Source organism: Buteo buteo, chromosome 4, assembly GCF_964188355.1.
Source record: "Buteo buteo chromosome 4, bButBut1.hap1.1, whole genome shotgun sequence".
In the NCBI taxonomy this organism is placed as follows: Eukaryota; Metazoa; Chordata; class Aves; order Accipitriformes; family Accipitridae; genus Buteo; species Buteo buteo.
Genome location: NC_134174.1, coordinates 55,421,782 through 55,439,892, shown reverse-complemented (window position 1 = coordinate 55,439,892; position 18,111 = coordinate 55,421,782). Strand labels below are relative to the sequence as shown.

Here is an 18,111-nt window from a genome sequence, read left to right as displayed (position 1 = left end):
GTTACCTTAGGTGCAAGAACTGGAACACTAGGTTGAGAGTATCTCTGTGAAGGAACTGAAATAGAACCAATACATAACCCATGCAAGGATCAAGCCTAGTTACTTATCTTTAAAGCCCACATTTTCAGTAGCTGCACCCATTCTCTAGCCTGTAAAAACAGACAGGTTCCCCAGGACAACAGGTTCTGTCTATTTTAGATAATGGCTTATCAAACTCGATTGTGCCTGCATCCTCATAGGATATCCCCTGATCTCTCCCAATCTGCCTTCTCCAGAAGAATTTTGACACCCAATAGTAAAAAGCATGCTTCCTGTCTAGTTGAACTCAGAAGTCCAGAGGTCCCACTCTGGTAAATACCTGAAGAAACAGAAAAATGCCTCTGCAGACCAGAGAAACTGCAGGAAGGGAATACAGGCCACAAATTCAGTGGCATCGTTGGGGACGCAGAAGGTAATTCCACACTTCTGCCTCATTCCACTGCAAATTCTTTTCATCAGCTAAATCCAGAGTGCAAGGATAGAAGACAGACAGTGAGAGAGAAGTCAGGGCTGAAGGGAGGTGCACCAGAGGAACATCATGCCATGTCCAACTACCAAGCCTGAGATTCCTTTATCCTCCAGACAGACTGTCTACCTTCCCCTCCTGTGTGGCTACAAAGGGATGGAAAATATTGAATGCATCACTGTAATTAGACAGCATGTGATGGAGTTACCTCCACCATGACAGATCTGTGAAGACACACAAGGTAGACCTTCAACACAAAGAGTGGGTACTCTACTTAGAAAAGGCATACCAGTACACAAAGACACATACTCAATTCCGTCCTTATGCTCCAGAAAGGCTCAGTAGCAGTCTTATCAACGTACCTCAGTAAGACACAAACCAAACCAACTGCAGTGATGTATTAATCTCCTCCTCACTACCAGGATTCAAAATTATTTTGATTTAGGAAATGTCACTTGTAACAAATTGTAGAAATCACTTAGAAGAGCCAAGGCTCTAAGCACACAGTTACAACATCAGGCATTTGGAGGATTAAGGCATGCAAACACATAAAGTATGAGTTCTCAAAATCCCTGCAAGAGCTTCTGTTCACAAGCAACCAGAAGCACAGCATCTAAATAATTTGTATAAATCCTCCATCACTGTGTGAACAAACCCAGCTATCTTAGTTGCAGCTGCGTCCTCTACTTGGCTATACAGCAGCAGTGCTTCTGTATTCAGGATGCCTGAATTATGAAGAACAATCAATCAGCCTTGAACCGAAGTTGTTTCATCAGTTTCTAATTAATGACTACAGCTAAAACAGATGCAGAGCAGCTTTTATCTTCATGCTGTGTTGGTCCCCCTCTGGTGAAGGCAACATAAAAAAATTACTTAGATAAGCTAACTGAACAGACAGGGTACTGGGAGTCACACTAGGATCTCTTTCCACCAGGGATCTTCCAAACAGATTAGAAGGACCAAGCACCACCAAAGCAGGCAGGAACACCATCAGCCTAATAGGCAATACATACATGCACGTGTTGTCTTCTGCTCATGGACTAATGAGTCCACAGCCCATTTCAGCAGTTATGCTGGCTTCAGATACCTCAAAACAGACATTTGGCAATAATCTGGGAAAGTGAAAGCTCTTTTAAGTAGGCTTTATGTTCAGCCAAGTCACTTGACTGATGTCTCAAGTCTTCAATTTAGTGGAGGTAGCAGAGCTTGTCTTTTGCTGCATCACTGGCTGTTGCTCTTTTGACCACAAAGGGATCACTAAATAGATGTCACATTCTTTAACATCTTTCCATCTCATGCTTAGGTATGTTTTCATTTTCACCTCAAAAAAGTCTATAAGAAACCTGAGGCACCAAGAAAACCAGGTGATGCCTGTGCCTCTCCCTCAGTCTAAGAAGAAAGTTGTGTGACTATCAGCTGAAATGATGTCACTTAACACATTTAGCAAGTCTACCATATAAAGACCAACAAGGCAGTCTTCAAGAGATGGATTTTTTTCTAAGACAATTCAAATTCTGACTCCTGCATGATTCACTTTGCACCTTTCCAATAGATGTGATTATATCACAATATACAGAATCATTATGACACACCAGATTCTGGTCCTGAAGTCCAGCTGGTTTTAACTTTTGTTAAGCATGCATCATTCAGGCTGAAGCCTTCAGAGAGTCTCCCAGCCTTCTTTGAAACTGAGCTTCATCTGAGAATCAGCAGCATTCTGTTGCCTACCAGGTCCAGAGAGCCAGGACAGGTTAAACGTAGCTTAACCACAAGTCTGTTTTGTGCTTGTAGCTCACTAGGGGGTCTGCCTTCAGCTGAAGGCCTGGTTACAAATGTACATCAAAGCCAAGAGTGATTGACACATCAAAAAAGAAGCCTTTGTACATCACTTCCTGTACACCATTTTCAATTTCATAAATCATCCTCTGTGTTGTGCAAAACATCTTCTACAGGAATCCAAGACAATGCCTTAAATGTGTTATTTCAAGGTACCAACATCTGTGACACACTTTGTTGTAATTTCATTATTACAAATCAGACATCCACATGCATAAACAGTGGCATTCTGGCCATCTATAGAAGTTACTGGTAATTAGGAGCTTTTATGAGTAGCTATGTGAAAGTTACTCAAACTGTCTGCTTTTAGCTCCTACCTTCTCATAACCTAAAGTTTTATGCAATAGTATTCTTGATCATGCTTTTTTTCCCCCAAGAACTTCAGGACATTTCTGTAACTTTGTGCTGCAGTCAAACTGTTGTCCACCGCAGGTAAAGCAAAAAGTTGTCTGTAAGGAGGATTTCTTATTTTATGCTTTTTTAAACAGCAGTAGCAGGGCTATTTTGGGAAGGAAAAAACAAAACACCCAAAAAACCAAACAAACCAAGTTACACAGGCAGGTAGCTGCACCACTGGCCAAGTTAGTTTCTCAGATTTCAAGAAAGTCCCTTCTAGTACTGTGGCTCATATTTTTCAGATGCTATCCTGGTTGTTCAAGCCAACCCCTCATAGAGAGCTAGTCCTCCAAGTACTAAGCAATTCCTGAAAACCTAGTAGCTTTACTGCTGTGTTGGACTACCAGAGACAACCAAAAAGCATCATTTGTCAAAACCCTGGTCTCCATAGTCCTGCACAATCACAATGCTCAGTACGTTTCCTGGTTTCTTAAACGTGCACTGATTGCTACCATACTCCTATTACCTCTGTTTACAACTCACAGTGACTCTTGTTAGATTGCATTACTCTTTCTACAACACAAAATTTGACAGATTAAAATGATTTGTATCTCGTTTCCCTCTCCTTGAGGGATGGTATGTTTGCCAGTTCACGACAACAGTTTTAATAATTCATCCAGCAGTATAATCCTGTACTGTTAACATTAGAAAATGCGAAAGACTTGTGTTTTCCAGAAGACATTCTCTGTGAACAGAACATATGTAGCTGAGCCAAACCTTCTCCACAAGCACCTTAAACCTTTTAAGACAGCCACATTTCTTATTTGCTGGCCAAATTTAAAAAAGCGTCTGGGATGACAGGAGAAAAAAAAAAAAACACTAAAAACCTTTTAGTGAAGCAGTAAACTCACAATGTATTTTTAGGACATCTGAAATCCTATGCTAGGACTTCCAAAGGCAAAATTATTTGAGCCATTAGTGGAGGGAGGGAAAAAAAAAAAAAAAAAAAAAGGAAAGAAAAAACCCCACTAACCTCAGCACACAATTTGTCTAACCCTGAACCTTCATAGTGCAATGTACTGACTATTTTGGCATGTTATCTCCCAAGAGGAAAAGCAATGGGAGGAAAATTGATTTGCTCTGTCATGCACAATGAAGCAACTGCTCATCTCAGGCAGTCACATTTTATTATCCTCTATCAAAGAGTAACGCTGCATTTTCAGCATGAAGAAAACCTTCATGCTCTACTTTGAAGAGCCTGGAGACTCACTCTTTGGTAGTCATATGTTTAAGTGTTCAATTTAAGCCACGAAAGGACAATATAGAAGGCAATTAAAGCATTTTGGAAATTGAAAAGCATCTCCTCTCTGATGTAAGGCAGATTAAAGTAACATTTCAGGGTCAGACTATGATGTCTAACAGTGTTTGCTTTTGAAGAGGACAAAGTAAGGACAATCCAGTCCTCAGAGGGAATTCTCTTCTGTGGCTATGTACAAGACCAGGACCTGGGCTAACACCACACCACAAAAACATCTTAGCAGCAAACCCACTTCAGGATGCACTGCTCCCTTCAAAGTCCATAGGAATCAGGTACCTAAAGATTCTGCATATTTGGAGCCAAGTAACATTTCAGAGAGCTTCCTGCCTCCCCATCTTTGCTCATTCTCTGGCAGAGTGCCTGTTGTTTATTCTTTTTACACCAACGTTAAGTGCTTTACCCTAGGCAGCAGAGAGGTATCACAGGCCCTCCACTAGGGAATACAGAGATGCAGCTCAGTAAGACCCAGCAGAGTATAATTCAGAGTATAATGTTTGCCATTGTAAAGCACAGCAGGGGCAACATCAGGTATCACTTCTGGCATGAGGAAGCAATCAGGGAGTTGTCTCATGCCTTCCTAACATGCTATACGCTATACGCACAAAGAAAGGAAAGTACCAGTAAAAGACACACAAGATTAAGTCTGAGACCTTAAAGGTGACCAAACCTTAAGTTACAAGTTTTCTCTCATAATCTTATGGAGGATGCAGACAATCACGGTTACACTGCGAGGAAGGACATCCCCATCCCACCCCTCCCAGAGCCTGACTCTCAGAACATGCTCTGGCCATGCTGAGAAGAGCCTAGGCTGTGCCCTCATCTTTCACAAACCCAGGATTTCTCCTAGGGAAGTCAAACCCTGCGATAAAATTTGGCAGCAGGATGACTGGGAGCCCAGGACCACGGAGCAGTTTAGAGACGCAGAACTGAAATGCAGACTCTAGAGGCACTGAGCGGTCTTGTCCCCACAAAGACAGTCCCCACACACTGCAAGATGTTCACAAGTCAAAAAGCTTTTGCAATGATCCCGGGTTTTATCTAAGTCTAGGTAGTTTTACCAGAAGTTAATCAATTGTGGGAGAAATAATTCTTCTTAAACTGAAGACTTTTATAGATGCCACCTTCACAAGCCTAAAGGATTCCTGACTAGTTAGCCAATTTCAGTTGTGGAATAATATTGATTTTTAGTACCTGGTTAACTTAATTTTCCAAGCTATTTGCCTGTTGAAAGAAAAGTAGCATTCTTCCATGAACAGCTAGTTTAAGAGAGACAGGATTTCTTTGCTTGGCTTTTCGAATTCACCTATTCAAGGTGAAATTTGTCCAAAAGGAAGGGAGAAGAAAAAAAAAAAGAAAAAAGATTTAGATTTTCTCTTTTGACTTAAGCAAGGCTAAAGACAAGTTTTTGCATTCTCTTTGGCTGTTTACCTTCTTGAAAGGCTATGCTGAACTCTGTCTTCTTACATTAAAGTATATGCATCTTCTTGGCATCTAAAAAACCAAAGTTCTTGAGGACTGTTTAAGTGCAAATTCTCTATTAATTTATAAAAGGACTTTTCACTACACACAACTCCCCTGTGCCTCTCAAGTTTCCAAATATAATTCGCTCTGAAGAAAACACAATGTTAGTATGGCAGATGCTACGTGGCTGAAGGCAAGAGGGAAAGCATTTGAGATTGAGGCAAGAAAACCAAGTAAATTTTCTGAGATTTTGTTAGCTACTGATAAGTACAGGAAAAGAGATTTAGTTTTTCAAGTACCATGGAGGTTCAAGTCCAAATATCAGTAGAATGGCAGTAATATGATGCTAGAGAAAATACTGAACTTTTTTTTTTTCCCCTCCAAATAGGACCTTAAAAATTCTTCTTAAGAAATAATCTTACTGAAGACTTCCTGGCTTAGTCACCTGGAACGGAAAACTGGTTCCCACTTTGAAAGGTCTCTATTTCTCATATCCCTCATCTTGTTTCCAAATAGGAACAGACTACACTGCTCCAGCTCCTACATCTTCGCAAGCCACCACTGTCTCAATACTAATTTGGGAGGTGCGAATGTATTGCCACATGCATTCATTGCTGATTCAGTCTGTGACTTCCCTACTCCTTCTGGGATGTATCCACCATCCAGTCCAGCGGGAGCTGATGCATCTCCCCAAAACTACAGGAGCAGGGCCCAAGCTCCAGTATGTAAGGCCTTCGCTGCCAATGAAACACTGTACAAAGATAATCTTCACAAGCCGCAAAGCAGCCTAACAGTTGCAGCACACCGATTGCCAGATCGGATACGTTCATCCCTACCTGGCACAGCCACCCACACGCAGCAGCCCTGCTTCCAACAAACCTCTGACCAGCAGAGTAACGTTCCCCTTCCTTTTAGGCAAAGCCAATAAAACAAATGCATGCCATTTTTTAAAATATCTCTTTCCTTCAGCAAAGCCTGGGAAAATATTTAGGCTTCTGCCTGCACAAATACACAGTGCGTGCAGCACTAGCAATGGCACACGTGGCCCCATGAGAGTACGGAAATGCAAGGGAATATGCAGAAACCTTCTTAAACCCAACCATTACGAGTAGTTTGCTGACACAGGCACATACAACTCTACACCCTCAGCTCAGAGACTGACCTCTGCAGCACCCTGAACACGCCACAGGCACGTGTGTATGAAGAGGCCCAGAGCTTTGCTGACAGCTGGAAAGAGCTTGGGGAAGGAAGGAAGACAGGAGAGGATGGTGAGCTGGCGCTGGTCCCCGACACCCTCTGGGGGCTACAAAGAAAGCAGCAATTCCCCTGCAACATGGGGCACCCTTAAAAATGTTAAGCCTTGAAACCACTGGCAGTCCTACCTCACTGCAGTACCCGGCTCTCTGCAAAGAAGAGCCTGAGCCGAGACCTGCCCTGGGGAGCAGCAGGGTCCGGCTGCGGTGAGCTGGGGCCCAACCACCCTCAGAAGCCGCTCCAGCCCATTTTAACTGAATGTCCACACTAAAAGGGAGTCATAAGGGTAAAGAGAGGGTATAGCCCAAAGCAACGCTGACTTGGCCCTGCTGATGATGCAAAGAGCTAAGGCAAGGAGCGCTCCGCCATGCTCAGCTGATTTTCACACTTTGGGACCTCCACCAGATCTCCGCTCCACCTAACCCCTCTACCTGCAAGCTCTCAGTACCCTACATTGAAGCAGCCCGCCTGGAGTTAACAAAGCCTTTGACCAGCTTACAGAGAGTCTTGGCTGTTACATCTCCTCATTCCAGAGTATTTCCATGACATTATTCAGTTATTTCTGCTCCTAACCATGAAAATAAATATGGGGTTGGTCTCATTAAAATCTCCCAGAGCCTTTGATGTAATTTTAGTATATTATCACACTTCTGTTCCTACAGCTCTCTTGGGCTGAAGTGACACAGTTTTCTGACTGCTCTACCCAAAGCAGCCTGTAATACAGGTTGGTGTGAGTCAGCTTCTCCCTCCACACAGCTTGCCTAATAGAGGAAGCAAAGCACGGCGATCTTTTTTAATGTTGTAATTCTCAACACAGTCTTCTCTGCTTAATATTCACTATTTCCTCTACTGGGGAATAAAAGCTGCAGGTGCTTTACTCCGTTAGTGGCTATGCAAGTGTTAAAACCCTGCTGCTGAACTGCTGCTCATTGCCAGCTTCTTATAGTGCCCTTCTTTTGCACGCCTTCTCCCACTCCCTGCACCTCTCAAAAGCATCACGGTCACCCCCTCCCCTTAGAGGGGAAACATGGGACCACAGTGAAGTAAAAATAGCCGTGCTATTAGCAATTTAAAGGCAATTCTTTGGGGACTAACCCTCTCTACTCACTTTGGCTGAAGTCAAATACGATGCTGAACGAACCCCACTGCTCTTGGGCATCTGTATTCATCACCTTTTGCATTCTGCTTTGAACACTCTGAAACACAACATGGCAATACTCCACAGTTGTTTCTTCAAAAAACTTCCACCAGAAAAAAACAATTAAAAACACCATTGGGATTTAACAGCTCTGAAAATGCAGTTCTCACTTGTCTCTTGCAAAATATCTACCTTAAAAATAGGACCTTTCTTAAAACTAAAAACACCCTACAGGTGATACCTAGACCATCCTATATCCCAATAGGACTTTAAGGTGAAAACCACACCCAAGGCTAACACAGAAAATACAGTTTTGGGATATCAAAGAATAATTTTAAAAAGATCACTGGAAAATACCATTAGGGAAACATTTTTAGGGAAGAAAAAAACAAACAAAAAAAACCCCAAAACCAGAAAAAGCTGACTTGCAGGCTAGCTAGCAAAGTCACTCATTGCAGTGCTACCCAGAAAGCGTGAGTTTGGAGGCAGGGAGTGAAGCGCATTTACAGAACTAGTTTCACAGACTGAAAACATCACAACACACATTTTCTTCTCCAGTTAGAAGGATACAAGTGAGAAACGTTATACTTGTTCAGTTTACTTGATGTCACATCTCGCCAGTCAGTTCAGTGGTTGTCACCACGGGACATTACATCCCTCTAATTCCATTCTGTGACCTGTTCTTTAGTTAAGCCGCAGCAAGGAGACTCTGCAGTAACAAGACATTACCTCAATTTCCTTTTCTGCAAGGAAAGGGATCGATACTTTATGATGAAAATTCCTGGCTCCCAGTCCTATAGCTTTGTACAGTTGACCTTTGCAGCAGTTCACATACTGATGCTGTTTCTGATCCCCAGAGTCCATGTGAAGAGCAGCTAAGTGTTATCTATTCCACATTTTTAAAAGAATTTGGGATTATTTACTTGGGCTTCCATTCTGTGATGGGAAGCCATAAAGCCTTCAAATTGTCCAGACAGAAAATGATTCTAGCCCTGAGGAACAATAACCACATCCTCCTTTTGGGGGGTCTGTGAAGAAATACTCAGCAGAAAGTTGAGTTTAGGTAGAACAGTTTTATAGACACGAGTGCTCCAAACAAAATCCCAACTATGCAAAAAGCATTACAGGACACGAAGCGAAACAGTGGGAAGCCAACGTCCTGGGACAGACTGCAGGTTCCCAGCACAGAAGGGGGGCACAAGTACAATCCCCAATAGTCACAAGAACAACTCCTCTACATGTGAGGACTTCACATTCTGATCTGAAGACCTTCTTGCTCTACAGAAGTGATTTACTGTCACAGCTATAGCAACTGTGGATGGGGAAAGAAGAGCTGACTACACATATATGTGGAAAAGGAATCATTTAGCCAACAGATCCTTATATATCTGTTAAATATCGACGAGCCTTGTCTATTGACACAGTCACATCAATGCTACCAAAGATACAGCAAGCGTAGCACCGTCTCTGTCATACTCTAGAGCACAGTCAAGGATGTTTTGATTCACAATTATCCCGAGACTAATACTTTCCTAATGCTGTTTTAGGGCATTGCTTCAGTTCAAGTCACCTGTGGCTCCTCTACGTCACTCCTAGCTAGGGCTCACAAAGTCTGAGGGGACATGCAATTTGTATCAGTAAGGTCACTGTTTTGCCAGCCAAACTCAAGCCAGGTCTCTAAATGGAAAAAACTGAAATATTATGAAAACTTTGCCCATTTAACTGCATTTACACCAGCACACACAAATACCATCCCTGACTAATTTCCCATCACCTCAGACTGACATGAAACATAGGCAAATGGCTAATGTCAACCAAGCTTAAAAGGTCACCAGTAACTTTTTCTGCATTTAAAAGGACCTCAAATATTTCACAGAATATTGCTATGCCTTCTCCACACCACCTGGTAATGCAGCAAATTTTAGCCCTGACACAAGATTTCAGAAGCGGGGGGGGTGGGGATGGTTGTTGCTGTTTTTAGACAGAGTTCTTCAAGCAGAGATCATGCAACTTGAAGAAAATTATGAGCCAACATAGGGTCTTGAGACTCAAAACACTGTTCACCTCACTTCTGAACCAAGTCCTTTGGCTAAATCTCCAGGGCCATACAAATTTATTCTTCTACTTAGACTTGTGACAGAGTGATTTCCTCACAATATTTTTTTTTTAATAAAAAATTACTGAGAAGAAACTTGTACAAAGAGTATGAATCAAACAAAGTACTGCTTGCAGTTCTCAACATTTTCAGCCAGCTCAAGAAGGTTCAGCAGGCTTTCCCTGGAGCCGCACTCACAAAGCTTTCTCAGGCTTGAGCCTCTTTTTCTGCCATGCCCTCCACCTTACCCTTCTGCTGCTTTTCCATGCAGATTCAGAGAAAAATACTCACAAAAATAACCAATGAAATCTCTACATGTTGCAAGCTGGGGCATGAAGTTGTGGAGAGGAATTTGGTCACCATCAGGCAACTGTTTCCAGAAAAGGAACTGGATTCTTATATGTTAATTCAAGACCAAACTGTCTTACTTCCATCATCGTGCTCCCCGCCCATGCTCCTACAAGGCGGATCAAGCAGGTCTGTATACAAAGCTTTGTGAGCAAGAAGTTTTCTTCAGCAGCACCAAGGAAAAAGAGCTGCAAACACATCAGATTTTGCAAACCTGGGCTCCCTGCTCTTGGTAGGGGAGAAGCAGGTAAGGAGCATCTTCTACAGATCAATGAAACTGGGCCACAGAAGCTAAAGTAAGGAGAAGCAGTTGAGCAGAGTTAGGCAGAACCCCAGGACTGGAGGGCAAGAGCTCATTAACAACTCTGATAACGATCCTCACATGGGAACAACTCGTTACTTCCTACCTGCCTTATCCAAATCTCCCACACCCAAGGAACTGATTAACTCTCACTTGGAAAGGCAAAAATCCCCGCAAGGCAGGGAACGAGCTGGGGGAGGCACAAGTGAGAAAAAAAACCCAGATGGCTAGAGCCAAGTGGCCTACATGCAGTTGAGATGAAGGTAGAAGTTTTAATTTTGCTTCCATGGATTTTAACAGCAGCAAGAGCCAGGGCTTACTCAACCGGGTTTCCTAAAAATAGCACTTGCCTAAGTAACCACACAGGACCACATGGGGCTCTATTTTCCTTAACTAGCTTTTGATCTAATGGAATTCTTCAGTTAAGTAAAAGAAGAAACAGGGTCTTTGTGGTGAAGCACATGACCAGGAGTGGGGAGAACTGGCTTCTCCTCTGCACTGCTACAGATTTGTCTTTTAGTCTTTCGTGCAAAACAACATAGCTCTTAAAGTACACTTCCACCTCAGACCAAAACCTGTGACTGCATTTAAAAGCTGAAACATCCATGCCAGCATTGCTTCTTCCAGCAATTGAGCCAGCGGTGCAGCCGGAGCTCAATGTGAGTCACAAGCTCTATCCACGAGCCAGACAAGGATCCAAACAATTAGCCTGGTCGCACTCCACGCTGTCATAGCTACACTGGTTGCAACAGGGCTGGTGTTAAGAAAAGTTCTGGTACATCTCTGTGCATTGCATTTATCCTTCTGCACTGTGTTGTAGCACTGACCTCTGCACTTCACTTGCCTCACATAGGAAATGGAAATAAACCTTCTTATAGATGTAAGCATAGTTTATTAAGTACTGGTAAGATTTTCGTCTATCATCCAAAAATGCTCAAATACCACAGCTAACCAATGAAGCTAATGCACCCAATGCAAGAAAGCAGAGTGGCCGTTCAGCAAGGCTGGAAAGTACAAGAACAGAGCGGAAGCAACACATGCTGGTATTTCAAACAGTCAACAAGCGAGTAACCTGGTAAGACCTTTGAGACCTTGACCAGGATAGACAAGCTCTGCCCTGCCAGAACTGGCTGCTTTCCTGGGTTTGCAGAACCCTACCCGCTTCTGACACAGGGGAGAGGGCTACGAAGGACTCCCAGCTGAGATGCTTCCTCCCACCCTGTAAGCTGCTGGCCGAGCTTAACACGTTCCCCAAAAGCTCCCTTCCACCCTCTGCAGCCATAGCGCAAGCTGTTGCAGCAGAGGGGTCAGGAGATGGGATTCCCCACGGGAGTGGGTTAAAGCAAAGAGACTGGGCAGCAAGACACAAGCTGGCGCAGACTGTAACAGCAAATTAACCCCTTCCCTGGCTGACAGGAAAGTGAGCCAAGCCTAGCACAAAAGGAGGAGACATTTCAGCAGCCACACTGCAGAGAAAGGACATAACACACCTGACAATACATTTAAACAATGCAAAACATCCTTTCCAATGCCTGCAGCAAGTCAGCTCCTATCCTAAAGATCTAACGCACTTAGGCCCACAAGCGCCTGCCAAGTTGTCAACATGGCCTTTGATATCAAAAAGCTTTGAAACCCCTGCCTTAAAGGCCAACACTTGCTTCTCCACCCATATTTGAAACGCAAGATGCCTGAAAGCTATAGAACTATTTTAACACCGAACATGCAGGAGTCTACACCGCAGAGCGGACACGTTCGCTGGGAACTGCAGTTGGAAAACTAACAAGTCCCCTACTGCTACAATAACCGTAGCTGCGTAACGGAAGACGTGCCAGGGATCGCAGGAAGCTCAAGCCTTCCAGCGTTTTCTGTGATCTCCATGGAGAGATCGGACCAAGGAGCACCTTGTTTAAACCCGTGTTAAATGCCAGGATAGCAAGGGATGCAGGGCAGGAAAGATAAATTGCCACTACTTCTCTTTAAAAAACAAAACAAAACAAAACCAAAAAAACACTGTAATCAAGTTGTACACCAAATTGAGGCCTTATGATTGTTTTTTGTGTTCCTTTGGGGGGAAAGAAAAGTCAGTAAAAAGTTATTTCCCCACATGTCAACAGAAAACCCACACAACCCACCTTGCAACTCAAATGTTACAGCTGGGGGGGGACACTTCATGCATTTTTCACCTCAATGTAATCCATTCTCTATTTTACTTCTATTTCTTTTCCAGGAGGTAATATTGATGTAATTGTGATTTTCCAAAGTCAGAGGACATCTTCTTTGACCCTATGCTTTCTGAGTGTTCCCCCCTTGACTTCACGGCTGGTCACACTACATCCCCAACTCTTCTTCAGCACGACCCAGGAGGACTCCACAGCACCTGCGATGCTGAAACCACATAATGTGCCACAATCCACCAGTTCCTACCAGGATGGAGCCCCAAGGTACCAGCCCTCAAATTTACAGCCACTGACTGAAGTCATGATTTCACTCCACACACACCAGAACCATTCAGCAACTGCTTAAAATACCCTTCTCTGCAGACACGTACAAAACAGTTGCAGCACATGTTTCAGTAGGAGTCTAGTCTTCCCACTTTGGCACAGTAATTTCGGAGCTGTAAGACATGCATTAAGGCTGGTCTGAGCCAGACTTTTACAAGCTTTACATTTCACACTGATGTTATCAGCTAGTAAATCATATACATTGCAAGCAAAAGAATTTTTTTACATGCTTCTCCTATATGTGTTCCTCAGAACTGAGTGTTCTGGATACATTAATTATTTTCTGTCAGTCATCTTTCCAAATAAGATCTGCTCCTTCCTTCCTACTTTTTTCAGCATGTTACACAAAATTAAGTTGCTGACATGTTCCAACAGGGACAAGAGGAATGATCAGTAGAGATTAAAGCGTGCCATGCATCAGCCAACTTCTCAAACAACTGACAAAGGAAACACAAAACATCTTAAAAGGAGAGGTTTACAGAGATGGCAGTTCTCTTACGATGGTTGGTCCCAAGATCGTCACCATTTCCGTCAGTTGTCAGAAGTATTTTATGGTTGCATTTAAAAGAATGGCAATGAAATCCCCAAACACACACAAAAGAGCAGCCCCCAAATGCTCTCTCTAAATTTTGTTAATTCAAATCCATGCAAGAGTAATTGCTTCTTATAGGGTCATCTTTAATGTCTACTAAATAGTACTACAGGAGCTCTATTCCAGGTTACGCAGGGACAGGATCATCAGTAAAACTAACATGAAGACGAAGTCAGTCATGCCCTATGGATTACTTTCATTAACATGAGCATCCTAGCTGTTCTGCCATCCTTATGCATAGGCATTTGTCAAGGACTCCAAATCAAGAGCTTGTCTGGTCATATACATCTTGGTATAGAGTGTGCTATATTGAGAGACCGGCACCTATCGCACAACTCCAGATGAACAGTAAATGAACCATCCACTCAATCCACAAACAAAGTAGCTAGTGGTAGGTTTTGTTTTTAAATAAAGATGCTACTGATTATACATCAGCAAGAAGTCAAGTTGCAAGGCATTAACTAGTATGCTCTCATCTCATTTTCCCACCAGCAACAGGATTCTCAGATCCAAGTTTTATTGCTCAATAGCCACAGCTTCTGCCAAAAATCACAAGGGAGCCAGGGGGAGGGGATGGCAAATATGAAATGGGACAACAGCTGTCAAGGTAATTTGATAGCAGTGATGGCTTCTTGAACCAGTGGACACTCTTGAGAATGTGAGCCAAGGCCTCCAGGCATCCACAGAAAAGCCAAGTAAGATAAAGAGCTCGGTGAGAGAGCTGATACAGATGTCTGAGACAGAAGAAAGAACAAAGAAAGCCAAGGCCATCTAACTTCTAAGAACTTCAGTTTTCCAAACAAAAAAAAAAATTCAGAGCAAGTGTCCAAATGAACCCTCCCAGCCATGAAGACAAACCATCTTTTGTTTGAAAAATGTTTGCAAGTTTTCCCAGTACCCTTTCCAAAAACATCTCAAAACTACAACATCCAAACAGAAAACAGGAGTGAAGAATGAGCTGACAGATTAAAAGATCAAGTCAATAATCTTCTATGGGTTCAAATCTAGCTCAACTTCCACTACCAATCAGTTACCTGTGTTATGAGGCTCACAATTTAAACTTACAACTACAAGTCAATTCCTAACAGACCAATGTCCACAGTCCAAAGTTTCCTTGCTGTGTCCATAACACAAAAAATATCCAAAGGAAATAGTTATCACTGGAAACCCTGACAACTTCCATACTTTTAGTTTAACTGTTCCACTAAATGAACCATCGCTTCAGCAATGACTCATATCCTTTGGCGGAACAGTAAGAAGTAAGCTTACTTGCCTATGTCTGTGTGGCACCTGTTTTAGTAACATTAAGCGGATCACTGAGACACACCAAAAACACAGGCAAGCACAAACAGCAAGTCAGGAGCCTCTGTGACAAAAGCAGCAGAGGGAGGTCAGATACTTCAGTGATTATCCTCATCAGCAGGTTTTACGCTTTCTACTTTTTTTTTTCCTATTTTTCTATGATAGTTTTAGTTTTCTGTATTTTATGCTTTAACCTTCACCCAGGCACTGAACAACTGCAGTTCTCTCACTTTCCCTCTCTTCCCAGAGCTTCTGGATTCTCCTTGACCCCTCCCACACTCAGGCTTGTCTCAGCAATCTCACAGGAGTTTGCAATAACTAGAAGAAAAAAAAAAAAGAAAGAAAACAAAAAATAGAAGCCAACAGAAATGCTCATGGCTTTGTTCAGTATTATTGTCACCTGCTACAGACATGCTATATACCAAGAAACACAATCACTGCCAAGATGCATCCATGTGTACACAATGCAGATAAACTGTTTCTTCATGCTGAAGTCAGCAAGTTGACAGGCACTAATGCAGTCAATCACTTATGTTAAAAACAGCTTATTCGGATAGGGAAAATGAGAAACACATGACAATTGGCTTCAAGAATATAGTATCAAATTTTAAATCAAACTGCAAACATAGTTTAACGTTCAATTTCTCTAATAAGATCTTCAAACGTTGTACTCGAGCACCCTCCCTATTGTGAGAAGTGACTGGCTTGTTCAACTGTGGCTGCAGATTTCCCACAAGCATTGGAGCTCTTACCTGAGCCTCGAGGGATGATCTACCACTATTTTTGTAAGCACTTACTAAAACCCCTCGTCCAACACAGGAGTTTTTGCCTTAAGTGCTGGTCCTGCAGAGTGGACATCAGACATGGGAAGAGGAGGGTGGCTTCTGCAGGCCTCCTGACCCTCACCCGTGCAGATAAAGAGAATCCCCAGAATGACTGCCTCGAAGCCAAACAGGTTTAACAACCCTTTGCCATCTCTGAGGCAGAAGGTAATTTGCTTGGTATGCCACAGGTAAAAATATGCATGCGTTGGGGCAAGGGTAATGAGACATCTACCCCATGCGACTTCAAAAGGTTAACAACTCAAAGGTTGTGACACTCCCATCTCTTCCTTGCATAGCCGTCAAAGGCTGCCCTACCTAGTCCCACCATCACTCCCTTTGTCTCCCTGTTCCAACACAAATGGATTAAAAATTAAGGAAAAGTAATTTTCTCTGAAACTAAAAAATCTATTTCTGTCACTTCTGGCAGCAACTTTTCCAATGAGATTTCTGAATTCCCACTTTACTGGAGGACACCATTACTCACCTCTTCTTTTAGTCAGTCAAGGGAAGAAGGATGAACTAGTCCTTGCCCACCTCTTCCCTGCACAAGCCCACCCCTGGGAGAGAGATGAGAAAATGGATGTCTTCACTGTTCCAGTCACATCCATTTTCTGAATGGGACAAGCAGCAAAATTCTCAGTTCCTCCATCTTGGTCCTACTTCCTATGTCAAAGAAAACAATAAAGAACCAGGATGGAGCTAGACAGATCAATTATGATCACAACCACAGCAAAACTCTTCATGCTACTGCAACACAATGGTGTGCTTGATTCTGAGTCCAACACTGAGCTTCTGCAGTAACAGACGCTTTAATCAGACATTAGTCATTAACAGAAACATGAAGAGACATAGTGATAATGGTATCAACAGGACACAGGTTTTTTCAATTCTGTGTCATGGGGGCGAGTCCAGCCTAGACCCGGGCCCAACACAACCATCAAAGCAGTGGCAGAATCCAGTCTCTGCCAATATGCTCAGAAAAAGCAGGACAGGGTGGGTGGCATACCGAGGAGGTACCCTGCACCACCCTAGAGCACGGCTGGACTATCAAAAGGACAGATCTTGCACAACCCCTTCACTGTTGACAAATAGCAGGTTGGTGGGCTGCTACTTCCCCGTTATCACAACATCACACATGGAATAAGGGGAAAAACCCAACTAAGCCACCCTTTTCATCCCAAATTTCACCAGCATTGAGAACAGACTTGAATCTATGTCACTGCATCCTTCTTACCCAGCTTGCTCAAGACTCCTTGGAAGGGATGGCAATGAAGAACACTGTTGTGTTAGCCTCCGGTGTAACCAGCCTGTCCATGGTGCAAGAACAACTTTCCAGCTGTACCAGGAAGAGAGCTCAAGAATTCCCGGCTCGTGAGGGAGCCAAGGTTTTTAATCATACCACCTTGTCACTGACAAGGTATGATTTAATCATACTACCTTGTCACTGACAAGAAAAAAGGAGAGCTACTTGCATATCCCTCAAGACTGGGAATTTAGGCAATAAGAGGCATGCCACTTAAAGACTTGCCTACTAGGTTTTCAGATCAGCAAAACAGAAAAATTTTCAGTTCATAATCAATCCTAAACTGGACATTACTTTAAAACTGTTTTAAAAAAAAAAGCCAAGCAGCATAGGATAAATGGCACCTCTGACACAGTAAGGAAAAAAACAACAGATTAAAACCCCCTGTGTCAGTAAGGTTAGAAAGCACCTGACAATGAACTTTACAGCAGCAATTTTAGTACCCATAAAGCTATACAGAACAAAGCATTAACCATTGGGACATTCACCTTAACTGTGTGTCCACACACTTGTCTAGTGGATGGCCTCATCTCATCTGTTGCTACAGTCTCCTAGTTTTTCTGATTTTTCTCACCTTCTACCAACAAACAATGCCAGGAGAACTACACACTGATATGCAGAAAGGAGGGTGAAAACACTAAATAAAGACACTGACAGCCAAGGACCTCAGCGCAAGATAAACCAAATCTGAGTCACTGGAGGGACTGTCAGTCTAAAGAAAGTTGCAATCATCATGCAAGGGAAGCTATTACATGAAGATTAAACCAAACTCCTATTATATACCTTAAATCACAGGAGAAAAGCTGAAAGATACTGGCTCCCACAAAACCATTCATTTGATACATGGGAAGGGGACAAAAATTAGTCCTCATTCTACAGCAAAATAACTGAAGCACAAGGAGAAGGCATCACAGTCTATATGCAACTTTGGGCAGCACTAGGAAATCCAAAAGATCAAACCTTCAACTTTATCCTTGCTGAACTCTCAACTCACTTG

The 18,111-nt window shown here is 42.9% G+C and overlaps 1 protein-coding gene across 6 annotated transcripts in view; it reads right to left on the bottom strand.

Moving 5' to 3' along the window:
• The window catches only part of CNNM2 (cyclin and CBS domain divalent metal cation transport mediator 2), a 124,672-nt gene that overhangs the window by 92,529 nt on the left and 14,032 nt on the right, over positions 1-18,111 (bottom strand). Inside the window, exon 2 of one of the 6 annotated variants that reach the window (XM_075026294.1) lies at positions 16,329-16,474. The exons of the other annotated variants lie outside the window; for them this stretch is intronic. Coding sequence (XP_074882395.1) covers positions 16,410-16,474 — 65 coding nt within the window. The 3' untranslated portion in view covers positions 16,329-16,409. Of the gene's footprint in view, positions 1-16,328; positions 16,475-18,111 lie in introns of those variants that run through there. 6 annotated transcript variants of the gene reach the window in all.